A 24,991-nucleotide genomic window follows, 5' to 3' on the forward strand; every position below is an offset into this window, starting at 1 on the left:
AATCAAATAGCACCAAAAGAAAGCTTTATTAGTGACAAGAAAAGGAGCCAAAATTCATTTAGGTGGTAGGTTGTATGAGCCAGCAATAAACCGTGAAAGCTGCAGTGGTCTGAATGGAAAAAAAGGGTCTGGTCCTTAAGGGGGAGTAAAGCCTGCGGTCCTCAAGTGTTTAAGTTAAACATTTGACAGTAGAGATAATGCTGTAACTATGTAATGCTGTAATTGCAATACTTGCTAAGTACGTTACCATAGTTACTCGCACAAGCCGCGGTACTCAACTGTCTGCACATGGCAATATTAACAGCATGTAATCATCATCCCCATAGTGTAGGTGTGCTTGTTATTGTAATACCAGCAGCACATGCCCAGATATTTTACCCCTTTAAATGGTAAACCGTGACTACAGCCTTGCATCTGATGATGAATAGCCTACGCAGGGGAAATTATTATTCTATTTATCAAAGCACTGAGAGCTTGGAAGAAATGGTGTACTTGGTTATCACACAATTATACAAAAGCTCCACTTTATTTATCGTAGTCGATTAGTAATACTGGGAAGAAAATTTGTAATTTGTCAAATACAACACGAACATTGCTGCATTGTTTATCACATGAATGAGTGAAACCTGTTTTTTGCATAAGCAAAATATGCTTAAGGCAAATCTGACAGTAACTACTCAATTTTGCTTATTTATGGAAAAAAAGTAAATTTTTCAGGTGCCGCCATGGGCCCCCATTGAAATATTGTCATTGAGGAGTAATTTGAGTGCCCTCGGTGGCCAATGTTTATTGGACCCAGCACCCGCTATTCTTAAGACCCAAATTTCCCCTCAATTCAAGGTTGTTGCAATGTCATGTTTGAAGTGTGAAAGGGGCCTGATTTCTCTCCTTCCAACCAACCACCTTTCTGTTTCACCTTTGAAGAAGACTTCAAAGATGTGCTGATTTGGAATCAGCCAATACAATTGTTTAAAGCACACATGAAGTGAGGAAACTCTCTTCAGATTAGATACTCATTTATGGAAAGACTCTGGACCCTGTAGAGCCGCTGTCCCCCATTCTAGTTACATGCTCTAGGGACTCCTTGGCAGTCTTCAGAAGTAGTTGCGTTCCTGGTCCCTGAGTACTTCCGAAGATGGGCTCATCTGTACTGTGCAGGTGCAAGCCTGGACTTGTGTGTGCACAGTACTGATCTCCCCATTTTCAGAAGTACTCGGGGGACACAAGTACTTCTGAAGACTGCCCAGGGAGGGATGATGATGTATTGAACCAAGCTGGTTGAAGAACTTCACCAGGGCCCAGTGCTGGAACAAGGTGACAGATAGATGGAGGACTCTATGGTATTCCGAGCCTTCCTTCTCCATAGGCAAGTATCCAATTATTTTATTAAAAACTGCACCTATTTAGCCATCCATCCAGCATTCTACAAACAGCTAAACCCACGATCTTGGCCATATAGATGCCTTTATTTAATTTTAATAGAGTAAAAGCTTCAATTCATATATAAATTGTACTGTACAATTCCCAAGGAAGCAATAACACACACACACCCTGAGACGAGGGGGCATACGTTTTATACATACCTGGGGCTTCCTCCAGCCCCCCTCATGGCGGTCTAAATCCACCTAGATTGTCCCGTAGAAGTCCCGATCTTCGCGGCCAGTTGGGCGTACTGCGCATGCAGGGCCTGGCCCCACTCCTGCTGCCGGGTGTGCTCTGCACCTGCGCAGTACTTCTGCACAGGCACAGAAAGCTCCCAGCCATGAGAGCAAGACAGAGGAGCGCGCTTGGCTACACTGCACCTGTGCTGACTGGTCCCGACTTACCACTGAGAACGGGGATGCTACAGGAAACTCTAGGAGGATTTAGACCGCAGCGAGGAAGCAATCTGTGCAGAGGGCGCTGGAAGAAGCCCCAGGTATGTATAAAACTTTTATGCCCTCTCGTCTCAGGTACACTTTAAAGAGGAATTTGAACTTAGAATTGAACTTCATACCAGTCAGTAGCTGATACCTCCTTTCCCACCAGAAATCTTTACCTTTCTCTAATAGATCATCAGGGGGCTCAGTATGGCTGATATTGTGGTGAAACCCCTACCACAGTGTGATGTCATGACCAAGGTCCAAAAGTTTGCTGTCTGTGATCCTCATTGCATTGCAGGAAATAACGGCTTTTTCCAACTGCCAAGCAAGCAGTATCTCCCTCTGTGCATAGAACTCCATACAGATAACCTGGGCCTGTTTCCACTACACGCGATTATTCTGATGCAGATTTTCCCATAGGCATTCATTGGAGTCAGTTTTTCTGCATCCATTCTGCATCCAATGTGCATCAAATCTGCGTGTAGTGGAGACGGGCCCTTATAGACTCCAATGAATACCTATGGGAAAATCTGCATCAGAAAAATTGCGTTTAGTGGAAACAGGCCCATTCATTGGAGTCGGTTTTTCTGCATCCATTCTGCATCTAATCTGCGTGTAGTGGAAATGGGCCCTAGGGATGTCACCACCTGTGATAACTGATACATTTCAGAACATAAATCAGGAAGAGGATGTAATGATCGCTGCTGCAGCAGGTGTTGCTGGAAGTAGTAGTGCTGCAGCTCAGGCAGTTCTGATCTCTTTCCATGCAAGCTGCATAGCTTTGTCTGCCTTTCCCTGCTGTCAGCTTGTGACTGATTATTATTCACCTGTGTGGGAATCTGCATGTCTGCTCCCATTGGATGACCTCAGTATAAAGATCTGCTTCCTGCAGGACTCCTCGGGTTTTCATAGCTTCAGTTTAAGCCTGTCTTGCTGTCGCTTCAGCCCCCGATCGTGTTTCTTGTTCAAAAGATACTTTGCCGGTTTTGCATCATATATTGGTTCATTGCCCATATATATGCATACCAGCACGTTTATTATTTTCCTTGTATTCGTGTTACGTTGATACATCAGTGTCGCTGATGTATACGTACACGAACTGTTTATATCCTGTGTGCAGTTAGTCAGCTTTCCAGCACGTTTTGGTAGTTTGCGCGTATCGTGAGCACCCGTGCTGAGCTAGTATCCTGCTCCTGGTCCTGTTCGTGGATTGCGTTCATCTCTGCGAGGAGATAACGAATCCTTCTGAATCCTGTCCTGTTACCGTTTGTGGATTGCGTTCATCTCTGCGAAGAGATAACGAATCCTTCTGAATCCTGTTCTGTTACTGTTTGTGGATTGCGTTCATCTCTGCGAAGAGATAACGAATCCTTCTGAATCCTGTTCTGTTACTGTTTGTGGATTGCGTTCATCTCTGCGAAGAGATAACGAATCCTTCTAAATCCTGTTCTGTTACCGTTTGTGGATTGCGTTCATCTCTGCGAAGAGATAGCAAATCCTTCTGAGTCCTGTTCCCTGTATTACTCCAGTCCTAGTCAGCGTTCCTGCTTATGTCATATATCGGTTCATTGCCGATATATACATGTTAGTCAGACGTTACAAATAGTTTCATTGATAGCTGTAATTGTAATACGCTAGGAAAACATACTTATTGTATATTTGTCTGTGTTACGTTCATCTATCTTGATCCTGCTATTTCCTGACTATCCTGTCCTGTCTTTGTGAGGCACGCCATCGCTGCAATCGCATTGGCTGCCTCATTCCAGTCTGTCTTGTTTTGGACGCTTGCTGTCGCTAAGTAGCCGCTAGCTAGCAAGCGTTCATTCTGTCTACCTGTCCTGATCTCCTCAGTTCTGGTTTATGCGCTCAGCGCTACTTTGCGCTGAGACGTTATAACGAAAGCATTGTTTGTGGCTGTCAGATCTGCACCAGGTCTGTGCGCCACAATCTCCTATTGGAGTCAGTCCTCCCCTCCACTATACTAGGGATAGCCTGTTTCCTTGTGCTGGTGTGTGTACCTCCTCCACGCCAGCTCATGCGTTGCATGCTGACTGTGGAGAATACACCACCAAGCCTTACATTATGAAAACCCCATTACCAATCCCCATTGTGGGGGGGATTCCCAGAAAGTATGACACTGTTAATTATGGTTCCTGTTCCTTTAAGAAATTTGAAGAACTTAGCTCTGAAACAGAAAATGAGTTTTTCTCTGAATGTGCCAGGTTCCTGGCCAATCCTGATCTCCAAGCGACTCCTGTTTCAACCTGGGCACTCCAACTAAGTTATATTTTGTTTAAAGGGGAATTATTCCAGTGGGCATTTGATGTTCTCAATCATTCCGATTTGAAAGAGAGATCGCTGGAATTTCTAGCGTTTGTGATCCATAACTGGTTGCGCATAGATCCATTGCCTTTTCCTCTTAATGAACTCCTGGCAGCAGGCCAATCAGCTACTCCTTCAATTGCTTGCAAAAATGTTCAGCAAGCAGAAAGTGTTACTGATAATTTTCATGCAGCCTTGAATAAATCACCAAAAACAGCAGGGTCTAAGGCAAAACGCAAACGTTCTAAGAAACGTGTCCGATCTGCAGAGTCGTTATCCTTAGCGACTGAGACTTATAATGAGATTCTGCCATTAACAGATAATGAAATGCAATTGTCTTTCAGGGGAGTTAAATGGACTTATGAAACTACTAATGAACTTTCCTCCCTGGCTAGGGAAAATAAAGATTTTTGTTTAAAAGAATTATCTTAGTATGATTATGAGGATATATTACAGAGTATTGAACAAATCAACTTATTTGTGAAGCAAGGAAAGTTTGCATACACTACAGTTCAGCACTTGCTACAGGTATTGGAGATTCTTAGGAATAAGGAATCTGCCAATCACCTGCTAATTAACCCAATATATGTCCCTGCTACAATCATATCTGCAAACCATGATCTGCCTGTTAAGTATGCTTGGAATCCTCCATTTGAGAAAGGAGAGATGGAAGCTCTGGTCAATGAATGAAAGAATGATTCAAGTTCATTTTGTCAATTTTACAGTGCAAAAAGTGAATTAGTATTGAATGCATGCATTAAGTCTGCCTATAACCTAATAAAAACTGGTGTGTGTGGGTATGACTTTGTGGCTCCATTGATTGATGTGTGGGAACTGATTTTGGATGATTTTTATGTGACTCTGAATTCGCAAATTTGGCGTTCTGACCCGCCTGCTTCAGCACCTTTGGCTGATTCAGCAGGTGATTCGGAGCTCTTTTTGTGTGAAATTGAAGTTCCTGCAATTCCACCCTGTACCATGGATAACTCAGTGTTACTTACCAGTAAAACAGAAGCCACTGATACATTCTTAACCTTGCCCTGCGCAATTTTCTCAGCAGAGAATCCAGAGGTCCTGCTCACTTCCGAGTCCAGCCTAGCCAGTACTCATGACTCTTTGTTCAGTGAAACAGACACCAGAAAAATCTTGCCTGCCTCTGCAAACACTTCTGCAGAAATTACCTGTGTTAATAAAGTTCAACTCCTGTCTGATCCAGCAGATGCCAATAGATGCACTACATCAGTTTCCGAGTCCCAGCAATCCTGTCTAGAAACCTCAGAACCCCAGCATCTGAATTTTCCAATTTTACAAATGAATGGTGATTCAGATGCGCAAACATTGTGTCTTGATCTTCCTGTTTCTACACCTCGCTCTAGTTTCGTGAATAGCTCAGAGCATCTGCTATGTGAACCTGAAATCGCAGAATTATTACCTTGTTCAGAAAATATTCCAGTAAATTTGCCCTGTATCGTGAATAGCTCAGAGCATCTGCTATGTGAACCTGAAATCGCAGAATTATTACCTTGTTCAGAAAATGTTCCAGTAAATTTGCCCTGTACCATGAATTGTGCAGTAGATCTCTCCAATGAAACTCAGGTCACAGAATCATTATGCTGTCCAGCAGGTGCTTCCATGGTTTTGCCCTGCAATATGGACTGTTCAGTGATCCTGTCCAGTGAAGCTGTGGTCGCAGAGTCTTATGCTTCACCCAGTACTTTGGATACTTCAAACCCTCTAGCAGAGGAGTCTGAGGCACTGCTTACCTCAGTTGGTGTTGCAGTAATATTCACTTGTCTAGCAGCTGTTTTGGAATTACAGTCTGCTCTAATAAAACTTGATGAATTTCTGCCCAGCAAAGCAGAAGCCATTGAAATATTGTCCTCGTCAGCAAGTGTGTTAGATACCTTGCCCTGTACACAGTCTGATTTAACCAATGTTGTTGAGTCCCTCTCCAGTGTTGTAACAGCCGAGGAACTCCAGCCCTGTCCTCTGAATGTTTCAGAAGTCTTGCCCTGTAACATGGATAATTCTGATTCTCTGGTCAAAATAATAGAAATCTCAGAATTTCAGTCCGGTCTGATGAGTGTTCCTGAAACCCAGCCCTGTATTCTGAAAGATTCTGGTTCTCTGGCCGCTGTGGCAGAGGTTCCAGAGTCCCCTTCCTGTCCAGGGAATTCCTCAGTTTTGTCTAGTCCGGTGGGGGCTGCTGCAATACTGACTTGTTCTGCAGCGCCTCATGAGCTCCAATCCAGTGTATTAGATGAGTCTCTGTCCAGTCCAGAGGTAGTTGTGGAGTCCCTATCTGGTTCAGTGCATACATCAGAAGATTTGTCCTGTCTTGTTAGTGCCCCTGAATCTGATTTGTTACTGACTTTGCTGGAATCAGCGACATCTAAGTCTGATCCTCCATTCTCGTGTAAAAGTCCAGTAGTTGCGAAGTCTAGTCATGATGATTTTTTTTTGGCCAGTCCTGGTTTTGGTCCTGTCTTGGCTGACCCTGAGGCTCACAGTTCCTTGACATGCCCAGAGGTTTCTCTTGTGCCCGTGTGCCCAGATGTTCTTTGTGTGCCAGAATGCTCAAGTGTGTCTAAGGTGTTAGCGTGCTCTGATGCTTCCTTAGTGGGAACATGTTCTGATGTTGCCAGTCTGCCTGCATGCCCAGAGATGGTTCTGGTCCCTGAAAGCCCTGATCTTGATGTTTGTCCTTGTGGCCCTGACTCGGGAATTGCCCTAGGTTCCATAGGGGTTCTTGATAGTTCTCCATGTGAGCCTAAGGGGCGTTCTGACCTATGGGGATCTCTTTGGAGCTTCAAGGTGTTCTGGGAGGTCTCTGAGAAAACTTGTCCTGGTGCCTTGGACTGGTTCAACAGTGGGTTTTGTGTTGGTAAAGACAGTCCCGGTGGGCATTGCAAAGGTTTTGGCGTTTTTGAACGGTTCCTGGAAGGCGGTGGGTATCGCTCAGGGAGTTTCGGAGGGCTTTCTTCTGGAAATCATGGTTCTGATGGGTGTCACACTGGGGCTTGTAGTACTGATGGGCATGGTTCTGTAGGTTCTGGTTCCGATGGGTCCAGTCTTGTGGGGACTGATTCTGGAATTCGGTCTTGCCGGGCTGTCCCGGTCATCATGAATTATCAGTCAGACTGTTTTGTTGGGAATTTCAGTTTTGAAAAGCGTCTGGAATCCGCTTTTAAGGGCGGGGGTACTGTAATGATCGCTGCTGCAGCAGGTGTTGCTGGAAGTAGTAGTGCTGCAGCTCAGGCAGTTCTGATCTCTTTCCATGCAAGCTGCATAGCTTTGTCTGCCTTTCCCTGCTGTCAGCTTGTGACTGATTATTATTCACCTGTGTGGGAATCTGCATGTCTGCTCCCATTGGATGACCTCAGTATAAAGATCTGCTTCCTGCAGGACTCCTCGGGTTTTCATAGCTTCAGTTTAAGCCTGTCTTGCTGTCGCTTCAGCCCCCGATCGTGTTTCTTGTTCAAAAGATACTTTGCCGGTTTTGCATCATATATTGGTTCATTGCCCATATATATGCATACCAGCACGTTTATTATTTTCCTTGTATTCGCGTTATGTTGATACATCAGTGTCGCTGATGTATACGTACACGAACTGTTTATATCCTGTGTGCAGTTAGTCAGCTTTCCAGCACGTTTTGGTAGTTTGCGCGTATCGTGAGCACCCGTGCTGAGCTAGTATCCTGCTCCTGGTCCTGTTCGTGGATTGCGTTCATCTCTGCGAGGAGATAACGAATCCTTCTGAATCCTGTCCTGTTACCGTTTGTGGATTGCGTTCATCTCTGCGAAGAGATAACGAATCCTTCTGAATCCTGTTCTGTTACTGTTTGTGGATTGCGTTCATCTCTGCGAAGAGATAACGAATCCTTCTGAATCCTGTTCTGTTACTGTTTGTGGATTGCGTTCATCTCTGCGAAGAGATAACGAATCCTTCTAAATCCTGTTCTGTTACCGTTTGTGGATTGCGTTCATCTCTGCGAAGAGATAGCAAATCCTTCTGAGTCCTGTTCCCTGTATTACTCCAGTCCTAGTCAGCGTTCCTGCTTATGTCATATATCGGTTCATTGCCGATATATACATGTTAGTCAGACGTTACAAATAGTTTCATTGATAGCTGTAATTGTAATACGCTAGGAAAACATACTTATTGTATATTTGTCTGTGTTACGTTCATCTATCTTGATCCTGCTATTTCCTGACTATCCTGTCCTGTCTTTGTGAGGCACGCCATCGCTGCAATCGCATTGGCTGCCTCATTCCAGTCTGTCTTGTTTTGGACGCTTGCTGTCGCTAAGTAGCCGCTAGCTAGCATGCGTTCATTCTGTCTACCTGTCCTGATCTCCTCAGTTCTGGTTTATGCGCTCAGCGCTACTTTGCGCTGAGACGTTATAACGAAAGCATTGTTTGTGGCTGTCAGATCTGCACCGGCTCTGTGCGCCACAATCTCCTATTGGAGTCAGTCCTCCCCTCCACTATACTAGGGATAGCCTGTTTCCTTGTGCTGGTGTGTGTACCTCCTCCACGCCAGCTCATGCGTTGCATGCTGACTGTGGAGAATACACCACCAAGCCTTACAGAGGAAAGATTTTTCAATGTGCAAACACTTTGTAAATAATCTGTAAATGAATATTGTAAAATTAGGCAATTTTATTCATTATGTTGTTTTCACTACAGTTCCTCTTTAAGCGTGTAATGCAAATATCGCACAGAATAAGTTGCTGTAGTCACGGTGCATTCTGTCATTTAGTGAAGGACAAATGAAGGTCTCAGTTCTGTGGAGCAAGCAGAATTGCAGAAGAGGCTCCTCTTAGCATTCTTTGATTACATATCTTGCAGGGCTGAAGTCTTCTTAGGCAGATATGCAGATGTTAAGTGATGTTTTAGAATGGTGTGATGCTGACCTGGCATGTGCGCACCCCCCCCCCCCCTCCATTCCTTTACAGACTGCAGGAATCTGCTCAGTTTCCTGTGAGCCTCAGTCTCTGGGGGCTGTACAGCGCTGGGATAAGACAGCTGCAGGGGATGAGTATTTTTAAACTAGGCAGCAGATAAGAAATCGTTTTGATTTAAGGTCACCTGTGCATTGCGAGGATAATTTCTATTGAAGCAGAAAGACCACATGCTGAGCTACTCTTGGATGTTTCAGACCTTTAAAATGAAGCATTAGAAGAGATTCACAGTACAGGATGATCTTATCTGCACATCAATAAATCCCTTCTTGTCATCAAATATTGAAGCACCCTTCAGACATAACTCAGTCCACTGACCCTGCTTGACTTCTGTTGTCTTCAATTTATTTCACCCCAAGTACTTAATTTAGTGCGGTTGACCGTAATCTGAAGTGAACATGACACAAGCCTCCTACAAGGGAGGTCGAAAAAAAATGACAACTAACATAATCTAGTGTATAAAACAGTTTTAATATAAAATAAATCTCCAAATATAAATGTACTCCTTTCAATATACTCTTCTTCTTCAAATTACACATCATTGCAGATGTTACTGCCACTGATCAGAATAGTACTAGAATTAGATTTTTGAGACAGACCTTTTATGTCTGGGGCTACTTTCATGAACGCTAATCTACTGTATATCCTCGAATATAAGTTAACCTTGTGTATAAGTTGACTCCAATATTTGACCTTCTTAAGCTGGAATTATGTTCTGACTCAAGTATAAGTCTAGCCAGCAGAGTTAATGGCTGCACTTGGGGACCAGGAAGAATTTACAGTTGCACTTGAGGACCAGGAGGTGTTAATGACTGCACTGCATACAGTATTGCCGCCATTAACTCATCCTGTCCCTTATGTGCAGCCAGTAACTTCTCCAGGCCCTCATGTGCAGCAATTATTTACTCCCTTTCCTGCAGCTTAGTATTTTCTCTCTGTCCCTTTCATTGTTAATTGTTGTGGCCAGGAATTTCAGACCTGTGTTTTCTTGGCATTTCCTTTATCAAGACAGTGTCACTTGCCACAGGGTAAATTGCTGCAAATGGGAATGTCACTAATAGTATAGACATTGCATTACATTCAAGCAATAAATTACGACCAGTGGCCCTACTTGCGCTTATGAAAAACTTTATTGATACAAAAGTATGTGGTCACGAATCACTTGGTATCCCACAATTAAAATACTTAAAAACATTCACAGAGGAATGGGAGGGAGCGCTCACTCACAGTAATGTCCACCAATCACCATTAGGTAATTGCAGCAGGCGATCGCCCGGCCTTGGCCTATGCAAATCACCCCTGCCACCGATATGGTCTGATTGTCTGTGGACCCACCACCGACGCACACCACAGAGGCCTCAAACAAGCAGCTTCAAACACCTTCAGGTGCACTTTGATCCTGCTCCTCTTCTCAGGTACTGTGTTCACCTATAGACAACTTGCTGACATCCATCACGCTAACTGACATGTGTTGCAGTTCACTTCAAAGCAATGATGTCCTTGGCTGTCTCTCACTTGTACTACGTACTTGCTTTTTAAACAGGGACCATGCCCGTGTCTGCATGTGAACCAGCCCTGCTTGAATGTTGCAACATGACATTAGTTATTTCTTCTCAGCGTTCTGTTTACTCACGGCTCCCAGACCTGGACTGCCCGACCGTGTACACCTGCTGGATCGATCACTGTTCCATGTGGCTCTAATGGTCTGCTTGCAGCGCTCCAGCTCGTAGGGCAAGCTTTTGCTCTTAGTGCCTCCACCAGCCACTTGATCGCTTCCACGCCGTGCACGGCGACTTGCTGCGGCATAGGGTGCGCCTGACCGGCGTTCGAGGGTCACGTGAGCGCTCACTCCCATTCCGGCTCCTCCCACTGACGCGTTTCGCCCCTCCCACCGGGGCTTTCTCAAAGTGATAGAGGATTGTGCTTCACATCAGTGTAAGTCCTCTTATTCAAGAGTGGAGCTGTGGGAGGAGCCGGAATGGGAGTGAGCGCTCACGTGACCCTCGAACGCCGGACAGGCGCACCCTAAGCCGCAGCAAGTCGCCGTGCACGGCGTGGAAGCGATCGAGTGGCTGGTGGAGGCAGTAAGAGCAAAAGCTTGCCCTACGAGCTGGAGCGCTGCAAGCAGACCATTAGAGCCACATGGAACAGTGATCGATCCAGCAGGTGTACACGGTCGGGCAGTCCAGGTCTGGAAGCCGTGAGTAAACAGAACGCTGAGAAGAAATAACTAATGTCATGTTGCAACATTCAAGCAGGGCTGGTTCACATGCAGACACGGGCATGGTCCCTGTTTAAAAAGCAAGTACGTAGTACAAGTGAGAGACAGCCAAGGACATCATTGCTTTGAAGTGAACTGCAACACATGTCAGTTAGCGTGATGGATGTCAGCAAGTTGTCTATAGGTGAACACAGTACCTGAGAAGAGGAGCAGGAACAAAGTGCACCTGAAGGTGTAATGAAGGTCACTGTAATAGGGAGTATTGACCTACACAGCCACACCAGCTTTTAAAGACCATGCCAGGGGTTCCTTGAGATCCAAAAGGTATTTGCAAGGGTTCCTCCAGGCTAAAAAGGTTGCGAAAGATGCACAGGGGAGAGGAGATGTTACCTCCAAATATACTCAGTGATGCTGTCTCTGTACCATATTACTTAGTGATTCATAACTGAACTCGTCTTTTTTATTTTTTACCTCAACTATAAGGAGAGATCATTTGTGAGAAACAGATAATGGGCTCAGTTCTGGTAGCTATGTGCAGTATTTATTTTATTTTGTATTGCAATCAGTATATTATGTTTTTTTTTTTTTGGCGCAATTCTGAAAGATTTTTCAGTATGCAACCATTTTTCGGTAATTTGCGTTAAAAAGTGGGGTAAAAAGTGCTTTCCGTATTTCAGCTGTAAGCATGAGGTAAATAATAATACTGTAATTTAATTGTCTTCCATAAGTTAAGACAGTCTTTGGAAGGTGTTGGATTTTTTGTATTTGATTATGTAGCACCCTATGGAACATAAATTTATATGCATCCCCTATACAAAAAAAATCCAGTAAATATTTGGAGTTTTATTTCTACTACTAGACCTTAGGCCCATTAAAATAACGGGTGATAGAAGCAGTCCTTCCCCCTCCTCCTCCGCATCCTGAGTGCTAGTGCCACCGCCATGGTCTCCTGTTGTGCACATGCACGGCCAGCATATCCACCACCAGGGTCCACTGGCCCAGAAGCAGCTACCGTTGCATTTTCTTATTTAATATACCCGTAATCTACCCGTTCATGAGCTAAAACAGAGAGACACATATGAAATAAGGAGGCAAGGAAGATAACTCATGATAGAGAACAGATAAAGGGGTTAAATACAGAATTCTGGTAAAACTGCTATACACTGACATCGCATGGCAATTCTACACTATTACACCATGTACATAATGCGTGTTGAGCACAGTGCAACTTGCGTTATGTACACCACACTCGCATTGAAATGCATGCATTGTTTACATAATGCTAATTGCACCATGTGCACAGCGTAACCCCATTATGTGTTTATCTCACACATCTCTTCTTATCCGTTTATCTCATGAATTATCTCCCCTTATGGCTGAGGTGAAAAATAAGTAAGGTGAAATAAGTTTTGTGAATCTACCCCAAAGAAGAGCAAATTCATGAGTGAAGGTAGATATGAAGAGAGAATGTGTAAGTTTGGTGTAAGGCGTATTATAGTAGCCACACGTGCGGTGTGTACATAACATGGGTTGTGCTATTTGCGCAATGCGGGCCATGTTACTTGCCTGCCTATGCACAGCAATTTGAATGGCCATTCATAAATATACCCCCATATTTTCTAAATAGCATTGCTTAGGAATGTGTTTGATTGCACTCATACATGGTTATTTACATATATCAAATAAGGGTGCCAGGAAACAGGGATGCGGGGTATAGCCAAAATTTTAAGATATTGTCTATAACAATGTTTTTTATTGTTACTTCATTTTTATCTGTGATAAAATAATAAATATGTTAAAATAACAGTAATAGAATCATAAATATTGTCTATAATAATGAAAACAAATATATTTACAGTTGTAATAAGCATAGTAAAGCATTGGTAAACATTACCAATATCTTACTACAACTAAACCTAACCTTCCTCACACAGAACCCTCTCTCTACCGATGCCTAACACTAAGACCCCCCCTGGTGGTGCCTTACCTTAAGACCCCCCCCCCCCCCTCGGTAGTGCCTAACCCTAAGAACTCCCCTCCTGACGCCTAACCCTAAAACCCTTGTTCTCCACTGCAAATAATGGCATTTCTAAGATAATACAGGGTGTGCAGAATTATTAGGCAAGTTGTATTTTTGAGGAATAATTTTATTATTGAACAACAACCATGTTCTCAATGAACCCAAAAAACTCATTAATATCAAAGCTGAATATTTTTGAAAGTAGTTTTTAGTTTGTTTTTAGTTTTAGCTATTTTAGGGGGATATCTGTGTGTGCAGGTGACTATTACTGTGCATAATTATTAGGCAACTTAACAAAAAACAAATATATACCCATTTCAATTATTTATTTTTACCAGTGAAACCAATATAACATCTCAACATTCACAAATATACATTTCTGACATTCAAAAACAAAACAAAAACAAATCAGTGACCAATATAGTCACCTTTCTTTGCAAAAACGCTCAAAAGCCTGCCATCCATGGATTCTGTCAGTGTTTTGATCTGTTCACCATCAACATTGCGTGCAGCAGCAACCACAGCCTCCAAGACACTGTTCAGAGAGGTGTACTGTTTTCCCTCCTTGTAAATCTCACATTTTAGGATGGATCACAGGTTCTCAATGGGGTTCAAATCTGGTGAACAAGGAGGCCATGTCATTAGTTTTTCTTCTTTTATACCCTTTCTTGCCAGCCACTCTATGGAGTACTTGGACGCGTGTGATGGAGAATTGTCCTGCATGAAAATCATGTTTTTCTTGAAGGATGCAGACTTCTTCCTGTACCACTGCTTAACCTCCTTAGCGGTAACCCCGTGTGTGACACGAGGTAAGCCGCCGGAGGGTGCCGCTCAGGCCCTGCTGGGCCGATTTAAATAATTTTTTTTTGCTGGATGCAGCTAGCACTTTGCTAGCTGCGCCAGCACCCCGATCGCCGCCGCCGCACGCCCGATCACCGCTATCCGGTGCGGCGCGCGGCCCCCCCCCCCAGACCCCTGCGCTGCCTGGCCAATCAGTGCCAGGCAGCGCCAAGGGGTGGATCGGGTCTCCCAATGACGTCCCGACGTCGCTGACGTCAGTGACGTCATCCCGCCCCGTCGCCATGGCGACGGAGGAAGCCCTCCAGGAAATCCCGTTCTTTGAACGGGATTTCCTGATCGGAGATCGCCGAAGGCGACCGAAGCGGGCGGGGGGATGCCGCTGAGCAGCGGCTATCATGTAGCGAGCCCTCGCTACATGATTTAAAAAAAAAATTTAAAAAAAAACTGCTGCGCTGCCCCCTGGCGGTATTTTTCATACCGCCAAGGGGGTTAAAGAAGGTGTCTTCCAGAAACTGGCAGTAGGACTGGGAGTTGAGCTTGACTCCATCCTCAACCCGAGAAGGCTCCACAAGCTCATCTTTGATGATACCAGCCCAAACCAGTACTCCACCTCCACCTTGCTGGCGTCTGAGTCGGACTAGAGCTCTCTGTCCTTTACCAATCCAGCCACGGGCCCATCCATCTGGCCCATCAAGACTCACTCTCATTTCATCAGTCCATAAAACCTTAGAAAAATCAGTCTTGAGATATTTCTTGGCCCAGTCTTGACATTTCAGCTTGTGTGTCTTGTTCAGTGGTGGTCGTCTTTTAGCCTTTCTTACCTTGGCCATGTCTCTGAGTATTGCACACCTTGTGCTTTTGGGCACTCCAGTGATGTTGCAGCTCTGAAATATGGCCAAACTGGTGGCAAGTGGCATCTTGGCAGCTGCACGCTTGACTTTTCTCAGTTCATGGGCAGTTATTTTGCGCCTTGGTATTTCCACACGCTTCTTTGCGACCCTGTTGACTATTTTGAATGAAACGCTTGATTGTTCGATGATCACGCTTCAGAAGCTTTGCAATTTTAAGAGTGCTGCATCCCTCTGCAAGATATCTCACTATTTTTTACTTTTCTGAGCCTGTCAAGTCCTTCTTTTGACCCATTTTGCCAAAGGAAAGGAAGTTGCCTAATAATTATGCACACCTGATATAGGGTGTTGATGTCATTAGACCACACCCCTTCTCATTACAGAGATGCTCATCACCTAATATGCTTAATTGGTAGTAGGCTTTCGAGCCTATACAGCTTGGAGTAAGACAACATGCATAAAGAGGATTATGTGGTCAAAATACTCATTTGCCTAATAATTCTGCACTCCCTGTAAAGTTAGAAACAATGTATGATATTATAATTCTCAAAACTAATTTCGAAATGATATTGTACGAAACCCTAATTCTCAAAACAAAAAAAAAATTGTTTAGACTAGCCCGACACCCGCTATTGATTGGGCGCCCAAATTTCTTCTTTGGCGCCCAATAGCCGATATTTTGCATTAATGCCTCTGGGGCGCCCAAATAATCCATTAGCTAAAGGCACCAGTTATTTTATAATTTACATTAACGGCAATTATTTATGTAGGTTATTTGCCCATGAATAGTTATAACTATAACATTGCCTTCACCCGATTTTATAAATGTAAAAAAAGAAAGTAGCAGCATGATGGAACTTGGTATGCTTCAGTGTTCCAGTCCCTCCCAGTCTCATGATATAGGCATTGCTCAAGACCTTTGCTTGTAGACATTTCCAAACATTTATTCCTGATCACAACATTTCAGTGTGTTTAATCTAAATGGTAATTTGTGGATTGGTTACACTTACGTGGCCACCGAGGGAATAACGTGGCAGAAGCACACAAGACAAAGTGAGGCGGTTGGTAGATTTAAGCGGTCTTGTCATGCAGGTCTTTTGTCATACATTTATCTCCTCCTTTGTTGAGGCTCTCGTTCCGTCTCCATGGGTTTACATACAAGCAACTCACCATTTATTACACAGATTTGACTTGTTCACCTTGACCTGACAAATTGTATAGTCATAGTTCCTAGTGGGGAGAACACTTTTCTTCTGTATTGCAGTACACCTTTCAGAAATCATTATAGTAAAAATTGGATATGATACTATTGCAGCCTGACATGTTTTTTGTACTTCTGAAGTTTTTTTTTTATACAGAAATGAGGGGGTGAGGTAAAAAAAAAAATCTGAGCACAAGAAACAGGAGGTTGGGCCCTGTCACGGCCAATCATTTTTCTCCTTCTTGGAGAAGATAAAGACATAAACCTGCTTAGTTTCTAGTCCTGAGCTTCACAGAGCTCCACCGATTAGATTCCGAACTCCGAGTAAGACTTGGGGGCTGCGGCAGAGAGCAGTTAACTTACCCTTGTCACTACCGCCTATAGCCGATCGTTTTCCTCCATTGCACTCCTGTGGCAGGGAGTATAACTTAGAAGAAAAAGTTAATTTCATATGGGCCAATGTGTCACTAGCCTGGAGGTTTGCTAGAAGTCTGTACAGCCTTGGCATCTAACCAGAGGCGTAGCTAGGGTTTTCAGCACCAGGGGACATGGACAATTTCTGCACACACACACACACACACACACACACACACCGGATAAAATGGGCGTGGCCAAGCATCGGAATGTTGTTGTGGTCATGGGTGGAGTCAAATGTACTAATGCTGTATATGTATAGCCATATGTGCCCCCCCCCCCAGATAGTTAAATGTGCCCCCTTCCCCATTCAGATAGTCTGAGGTGCCCCCCTATAACCACTTAAGCCCGAAGGGTTGTTTATTTTTTGCATCTGAGCAACTTTCACCTCCCATTCATTTTCCAATGACTTTATCACTACTGAAACTGAAGGCTGCCATGTTTTCCCCTTAAAAAAAATACTTGTTGCCTGACTATTGTGCTGATCCTCTGTCTCCAATATTTTGTCACCAGCCCAGAGGAAGTTCCAATATACAGATTTGGTGATATTATTCTAGCTGCATGCTTCTTACAGCAAGGCAGGTAAAAAGGGTGCCGCCATAGGCCGTAATGTTAAAATTTGCAATTAACAGCTATACACTGAAATTTCGGCACCTGGAGGTGCCCAATAAAGTAGCCAATCCACAGCTTTTAACATTGCCAACTATGGCAGCAAAAATAATGGGGGTTGGGGGTGGCTTTAGTGTTATGAGTAGAGGGGGTATCTGGGGGTTAAGGTTAGGCACGAGAATGAGTTAAGGTTAGGCACTGGGAGTTTAAGGTTAGGCGGGGGGTGGAGTTAAGGTTAGGCAGAGGGCAGAATTAAGGTTAGGCAGGGGGCGGAGTTAAAGTTAGACACTGGGGGTTAAGGTTAGTCGGGGGCGGAGTTAAGGTTAGGCAGGGGGCGGAGTTAAGGTTAGGCACTGGGGGTTAGGGTTAGGCGGGGGCAGAGTTAAGGTTAGGCAGGGGCGGAGTTAAGGTTAGGTACTGGCAGGTTAAAGTTAGGCGGGGGACGGAGTTAAGGTTAGGCAGGGGGCGGAGTTAAGGTTAGGCACTGGGGGTTAAGGTTAGGCACCACCGGGGGAGGAGTTAAGGTTAGGCATTAGTAGAGAGGATGTGTGAGAGTGGGGTTAGGTAGTAAAATATCACTAAAGATTAAAATATTTTACTATTGGAATTAGATAGTAGAATATTGGTATTTCACCGGTATTTTACTAGGGGCTATCTCTGACCCCCTTTTTGCTGAACGCCTTTTCACATGAACACTGTTACAGGGGTAGGACTTCAAAACTATCAAAGCTAAAATATCTGCTTGCCAGTCAAGTGGCATTTTATTAATGGAATAAAGTGGATAAATATGTCTCTAGACAGGTTCTCTTTAAATGGACAGAGTTTTATCTGCAGATTAGGTGCATGCAGAGACTTTCAGTGCTGTATCCGGCAGAAGCAGTATAAGGTGTATCAGTATGCAGGAACGGATGAGTGGGCTTGTGTTCTTAACACAAACCTAAAAGCCTTACATATTCATACCAAAACCTTATCCACACAAAATTGCAGGTCTGGCTCTATAATAACTGTATGCATCATAAAATGGATTCAATTGCAGAAAATTTCCTTTGAATGGCAGATTTAAGAGGTGTTCACGGAAGACTATAAAAAAAAGAAAATTGTCTCTGTAGGTTGTGCCTAACTGTGACTACAAATGACAAACTACGCAGATTAACCCCCACTTTATAGAACCATCTCTGCCTCTGTGTAGATGATCGCACATCCAGGAACGTGACAATGTTATTTTCTAAATACAGCCAGAAAACATCTTATATGAAATGAGGAGCCATTTTCTTCAGCATATCCATCCAATTGTTCAGTGTTACTGAGATGTAATAGCCCTACCTTCTGTATCTTGATATAGAAACATCAGCTGTACTTTATGCACAATAATTTACCAGTCACAAGGACATAATATCTAAAATATCCATTATTATTGTATTAAACAATGTTCATACCATGACATCCATGCAAACCTGCATACAACTGCCTGTAGATGTGTGTTTTGATATAGTGTCAGCCCAGACATTATGTAATCATAATGACCACTTCCTTTTTTATTACCACCCATATCATGCGATGGGGTTGTATACAGGAAGTGACATCACTGCTCACTTCCTGTATTTTTAAGTATGCAGCTCAGTCACCAGGCACCGTTCGCTGTCTCTCTCAAACTGAGTCACCGGCACCACTGATTATCTGGAAGTCTCTGTATGCAGAACCAGCGTCAGCTAGACAAACTTGATGGAGAAGAGCAGGCCAGTCACTGCTCGGCTTTTGGGGTGGGAGGGAAATCGTTCTGCCAACCACCGATGTTAGCCAGCGAAGGGACTAAAAGACCACTGCAGGCCTGCTACGGGTGAAATCCGGAGATACTGGACCTTAATCCCTGCGAGAAGCAAGTGTGGTGAGATTCCTGATTGCCGTTGCACACATCTGTTATATGCTTACAAGCCGGAGACTCTTTCTCTCACATATACCTACGTCCAGTTCTCTCCCCCTCTCTGAAGATTAGGACAGTTGAGGTACCGGTACCAGAAGGGGTGTATGAGTGCAGAGGAGTGTATGGTGTATTTGAGTGAGCGCTAATATCTGGCCAGTTTTAATTGATTTTAATTGGGTGGTCTGTGTCCTTATATGATTCCTTCAATAAAAACTGATTTTTGTATTTTCATACCTATGAGTAACCGCAGTTATTTATAATTTTGGATTGAGATTTACTATTTATTGTGGTTGCTCCCTCAGTATTGAGGTGAGGCACCCAACCGATAAAGAGTACACCTTCTTTTCTAACCTGCACAAATCTTATTCAAGACTTGACCACATTTTTATCTCCCATAGACTCCTAGAGCACTTTCCATAATGTGATATAAAACCAAAATTACTGACTGATCGAGCACCAGTGAAATGCTCACTTTATCTGACTAAACAGAGCAAATCTCAATACAACTGGAGATTAAACAATAACCTCCTCTCTGACCTTGCCTGTATGGACGATATCAAAAAAGCTATCTCTACTTTCCAACTTACACATTTAAATGATACCACTCCAGCACCTATCAAATGGGAAGCTCTAAAATGCATCCTCAGAGGCATATTCTTCTCCCACGGGTCTCGACTCAAAAAAGAATTAGCAGGACAGATCCCAAAACTTATTGAGGACATTCATACCTTAGAAAGTAAACATAAGATATCGGCTGACCCAAAAGTCGAAATAGAACTCTCAAACAAAAGACAATCTCTACTCTCTGTTCTAGATAGGAAAACCCTTATCTGGAGAGAACGAATGCAAAGCCTAAATTATGAATTTAGCAATAAATGTGGTAAACAACTAGCATCCTATACAAAACCCTTTATTCCCTGAACATATATATCCCAAATTAATGCAAAAATGGGAAAGTACACACACCTTCTGATATAGCAGACACTTTCAAAACATTCTATTTTAGCCTATATAACTTACAATCTCCCTCTATAAATACATCTACTACTTACCAAAAAGGAACTTGAAGAATACATAAATGAAACCGCACTTCCCACAATTGATGAACAAACCTTAAAAGACCTAAACGAAGACTTTACAGAAGAAGAGCTACTAAACACAATAAAAAACACCAAACCAGGTAAAAGTCCAGGCCCAGACGGCTTCTCTCCAACATTCTATAAAACAATGAAACATGATCTTCTCCCTTATATGCTAAGAGCATTTAATGCAATATCTGACACACAACAATTCCCCTCACAAGCCCTTATGGCACACATATCAGTCATTCCTAAACCCGGGAAAGATACTAATAATTGCGGAAGTTACAGGCCGATTTCGCTCTTCAATGTAGATCTTAAAATCTACGCCAAAATGATAGCTAACCGCCTTAAACCCCTCCTCCCCAACCTCATTAACACAGATCAGGTAGGATTTGTCCCGAAAAGAGAAGCCAGGGATAACACTCTCAAAACAATTAATTTACTAAACTACGCTAGAATTCACAACAATCCTATGTGCTTGCTTTCATTAGATGCTGAGAAGGCGTTCGACAGGGTCCACTGGGACTTTTTAAAAGGCTCCTTACAACAAATTGGACTCCAACATAGCCTTCTCCATAAGATAATGCCATTATATGTAAATCCCACAGTATTGAGGTGAGGGTTGGAATATTAAGGTGATGGTCGAGTCAGGCAATTCATTAGTATAAAATAAGTGGGAGAGAAAGCTTCCCATACTGAGGGTCCCAAGCCATCTGGTTACATATACTGGGGGAGGGTAGAAGGTGATACCCTTCTACCTATACTGAAGGTTGGGGTGGTCATATGGCTACCTATACTGAAGGGTGGGTATCATCTTGTATTCTGAGAGGTTGGTGGAGGTCATCAGGTTACCTATACTAAGGGAAGGGGGCATCTTGCTACTTATACTGATGGAGAGGGCATGTGGCTACCTATACTGGGGGAGGGGAAAAGGACACCTGGCTACCTATACTGGGGTGGACAGCTGGTTACCTATAAAGAAGGGGGTGGACATCTGGCTGCCTATACTGAAGAAGGAGGGGACATCAGGCTATTTATATGAAGGGGGGGTTGTTGGAATGCTTTTGGTCAGGGGCGGTTAGTGATAGTGGGCCTTGGGCAGTAAGAAGTACAAATCCAGCCCTGCGTAGACCAATGCAATAACGACAAACATGGTGGAGAACTGTTTAATAGTCCAGTGTTCTCCTCACCGACCCCTTCCTCCTGAAAATTAGCCATGTAACAAGACTCTCCTCATACCTCTAGCGCCCTACATAGCAACAGATGTGTTGTCAGCCAAGGCCTGATGATGTGGCTGTACATAGTTGGATTGTAACTGATGGTCAACGCCCAATAAATGGACCATTGCTGTAATCTTCTTGTATTCAATTGCGGTATATGTGTACCTCATATGTTGTCTTCCTACAGAACTAGGTTGCTGGAGAAGGGTTAGGAACATCTTGCGTGACTGCAGAGGTCGCAGCAGCACTCAGGGAAAGTCAGCGTGAGATTGACTGGTGAGACCCTTTTGACAATTAAGTGTGTGTGTGTGTGTGGGGGGGGGGGGGGGGGGGGGGTAGTGGGGGCATGGTTTGGCAGTTGGGGTTTGTACAGGTTGTTACCAGTTACACCTTTGTTCCCTGTTCCTTCTCTATGCCACCCTTTGCATCTTGGTGTGCATAGTGTTTGTGCAGGCTGCTCCGCCGTACTCAACCATGCATCTTCCAGCACACAAATCTAACATCTGCACCCAGCATGGGTTCTGGCTCCAACCTCCGCCATGTGCCATGGTATCTGTATATAAAAGGACAGGTAAAATACATCATGTCAGTAACATGCAAGAGCATAAATGCACACACTTGTAACACTGCACTGTTCTCAGCTGTCTTTGACAACCTTGAATGCTGTTAGAACTTTAATGTATAAAATACCAGTACTATTACAATTTATCTATTTTCATAAATATATTTAAATTTAGCAAGGGAGGTTTTGAAGCTATTTTAACAAGAACTCACTTTAAGACAAGGCCAACACAGGCCAAGCAGATAGGTGTATTCACTCAGCTATGCAACCAGAGGTCCTGAGAAAAGAGTATTTCCCTGTAACTAAATCATTGTTCAAACAGAACATTGTTTCACAAGAATGAGAGAGAGAGAGAGAGAGAGAGAGAGAGAGAGAGAGAGAGAGAGAGAGAGAGAGAGAGATGTCATTTTTCATTTCAGTTCTGCAATGATAATAGAATCATGTCAGCATAAACGTGAGGGATAAAAGGTTCATAATAAGTGTAATTTCTTCCCTTTTTTCTTATAGCTTTCCTTGGTGATCTAGTGGTCCCCGCCCTGCACATCTCTCCCTGGTAGAATAATGGTCCCCCTCCCCATTTATAGCTTTCCCTGGTAGCCTAGTGGTCTCCACCACCCTTCTTATAGCTTACCCTGGTAGCCTAGTGGTCTCCACCACCCCTCTTATAGCTTACCCTAGTAGTCTAATGGTACCCTCTTATAGCAGTCCCTATCAGTCTGGTGATTCCCCCCTTTATAACTTTGCCTGGTAGCCAGTGGCTTCCTCCTCCCCAATAGCTTTCCGTGGTTGAGTAGTCCCCCCTTCCCCTTATAGCACGCCCAGAAAGTTTAGTGCACTCCCCCCCCCCCAATCTCCTTATAAAGCTCCCTTTGGTAGCCTAATGGCAATTCCACAGACAGGACATGAAAATGCTGTAGTGCCAGTGCCAGGGTCTGCTTTAAGTCTTTGTGAAAATATTCTGAGTGTGGGAAATATTTTAGAGATAAAGGAAACTATGTCAAACATGAGAGAACTCACACTGGTGATAAACTGCATTTATGTGCTGAGTGTGGGAAATGTTTTGTTCAGAAGTCACAGCTTGTCAGACATGAAAGATCTCACATAGGTGAGAATCCACATTCATGTGCTGAGTGTGGGAAATGTTTTGCACAGTAATCAGAGCTTGATTTACATGGCAGCTTTCACACTAAAAAATAAGTACTATTCATGTGATGAGTGTGAAATGGGAAATGTTTGGCAGAAAAATCAGTTCTTGTCACACAAGAGGTCCCACACTGCAGAGAAGCCCTATTCATGTGGGGAAGGGTGGAAAATGTTTTGGCCATAAATCAATACTTGTCATATGGGAGAGATCTTACACTGGTGAGAAGCTGTAGTCATGTGCTGGGTGTGGGAAATGTTTTTTGAGAACTGTGGGAACAAGAGGAAAAATACAATCAAAAACACCTTGTAGTTTTTGAGAGAATCGATTTTAAATACTTTGAAGAAATTTTTTTTTTAAAGTCTGCAAATGACATTCTGCAGCAGAATGAGGATGTAATAGCTCCTAAGATTGCTATACTTGCTATACTATTACTATAGTAAGTCCAGGGATGGAAAGGGATTGACGTGTGTGGCACGGTTTGTCGGGGCAGGCATAAATGCATGCGACATTCTCCATCGTTCATCGGGTACTGAGAGGATACGGCGATGGGTAATTTCCAAGGATACTGTCATGGGAGTAAGGAAAGGTAAGTATTTATCGTTAATTAAGATCATTATAGGACTTCATTGTGGTTGCAATTTCATGTCTTTGTGAAAATGTTCTGAGTGTGGGAAATATTTTAGACATAAAGGAAACCTTGTCAAACATGAGAGAACTCACACTGGTGATAAACTGCATTTATGTGCTGAGTGTGGGAAATGTTTTGTTCAGAAGTCACAACTTGTCAGACATGAAAGATCTCACATGGGTTAGAAGCCACATTTATGTGCTGAGTGTGGGAAATGTTTTGTTCATAAATCACAGTTAGTCAGGCATGAAAGATCTCACACTGGTGAGAAGCCACATTCAGGTGCTGAGTGTGGGAAATGTTTTGTTCATAAATCACTTCTAGTCAGGCCTAAGAGATTTCACCTGGGTGAGAATCCCTATTCCTGTGCTGAGTGGGGGAAATGTTTTGTTCATAAATCACTTCTAGTCAGGCCTGAGCAATTTCACCTTGGTGAGAATCCCTATTCCTGTGCTGAGGGGGGGGGGGGAAGAATGTTTTGCACAGAAATCACAACTTGTCACACATGAGAGATCTCACACTGGAAAGAAGTACTATTCATGTTCTGAGTGTGGGAAATGTGTTTGGCAAAAATCACTGCTTGTTACACATGAGAGGACTCACACTGGTGAAAAGCCCTATTTGTATGGTCAGTGTGGAAAATGTTTTGCACAGAAATCAGTTTCCTTGTTGTTGAGCAATGCTTGATGAAATGTGCCTTCTTAAAACAGAAGGAAACTTGCAATAATTCAGCTATAAGTGAACATTTGTAGTTACCCACAATGCACAACGCTGAATATGCAAATTATCTCTTTTCACCCCTGTAAGCCGACAAGCATCCAGAACCGCTGGTGTATAGCAAGCCTATAGCTTTAACCTATTTTGGTTCCTGGACGTAGAAACTACGTCCAGGAACCATGCGCGCGTGCACGCGCACTCCCGGCCGTGGATTCGGTAGCCACGGAATCAATGTATCGGGCTATGGTGCCCGATCACAGATTCCTCTCCCCCGCTGAAAAAGCGACAGCTTCTCTCGGAAGCTGTGCTTTTTCTGGCCGTTCCCTCCCCGATGTGTCACTCTAAGCGTGTGTTACGCTTAGAGTGACGTCATGTAAACAAACTCATGGCCGCCATCTTGTGGCCAAAAAGTAAAACTACAACTAAAATTAAAAAAAATTAAAAACAACACAC

The 24,991-nt window shown here is 43.6% G+C and overlaps 1 protein-coding gene across 1 annotated transcript; it reads left to right on the forward strand.

The window, feature by feature from the left end:
• Positions 1–23,738: 23,738 nt before the first annotated feature.
• LOC137504701 (oocyte zinc finger protein XlCOF6.1-like) lies at positions 23,739–24,508 on the forward strand. Its single transcript, XM_068233287.1, has 4 exons — positions 23,739–23,779; positions 23,877–23,976; positions 24,058–24,228; positions 24,332–24,508. The coding sequence occupies exons 1-4, from the start codon at positions 23,739–23,741 to the stop codon at positions 24,506–24,508; spliced, it is 489 nt and encodes a 162-aa protein (XP_068089388.1).
• The last annotated feature ends 483 nt before the right edge of the window (positions 24,509–24,991 follow it).

Source organism: Hyperolius riggenbachi, chromosome 4 (assembly GCF_040937935.1).
Source record: "Hyperolius riggenbachi isolate aHypRig1 chromosome 4, aHypRig1.pri, whole genome shotgun sequence".
NCBI lineage: Eukaryota > Metazoa > Chordata > Amphibia > Anura > Hyperoliidae > Hyperolius > Hyperolius riggenbachi.

Excerpts from the sequence above, each read along its gene's own strand:
- LOC137504701 (XM_068233287.1), top strand. The coding sequence starts at position 23,739 with ATGGGTAATTTCCAAGGATACTGTCATGGGAGTAAGGAAAG. Across the intron at positions 23,780-23,876 it reads TGTCATGGGAGTAAGGAAAG|ACATAAAGGAAACCTTGTCA; the intron begins GTAAGTATTTAT and ends GAAATATTTTAG. Across the intron at positions 23,977-24,057 it reads TTGTTCAGAAGTCACAACTT|TTAGTCAGGCATGAAAGATC; the intron begins GTCAGACATGAA and ends CATAAATCACAG.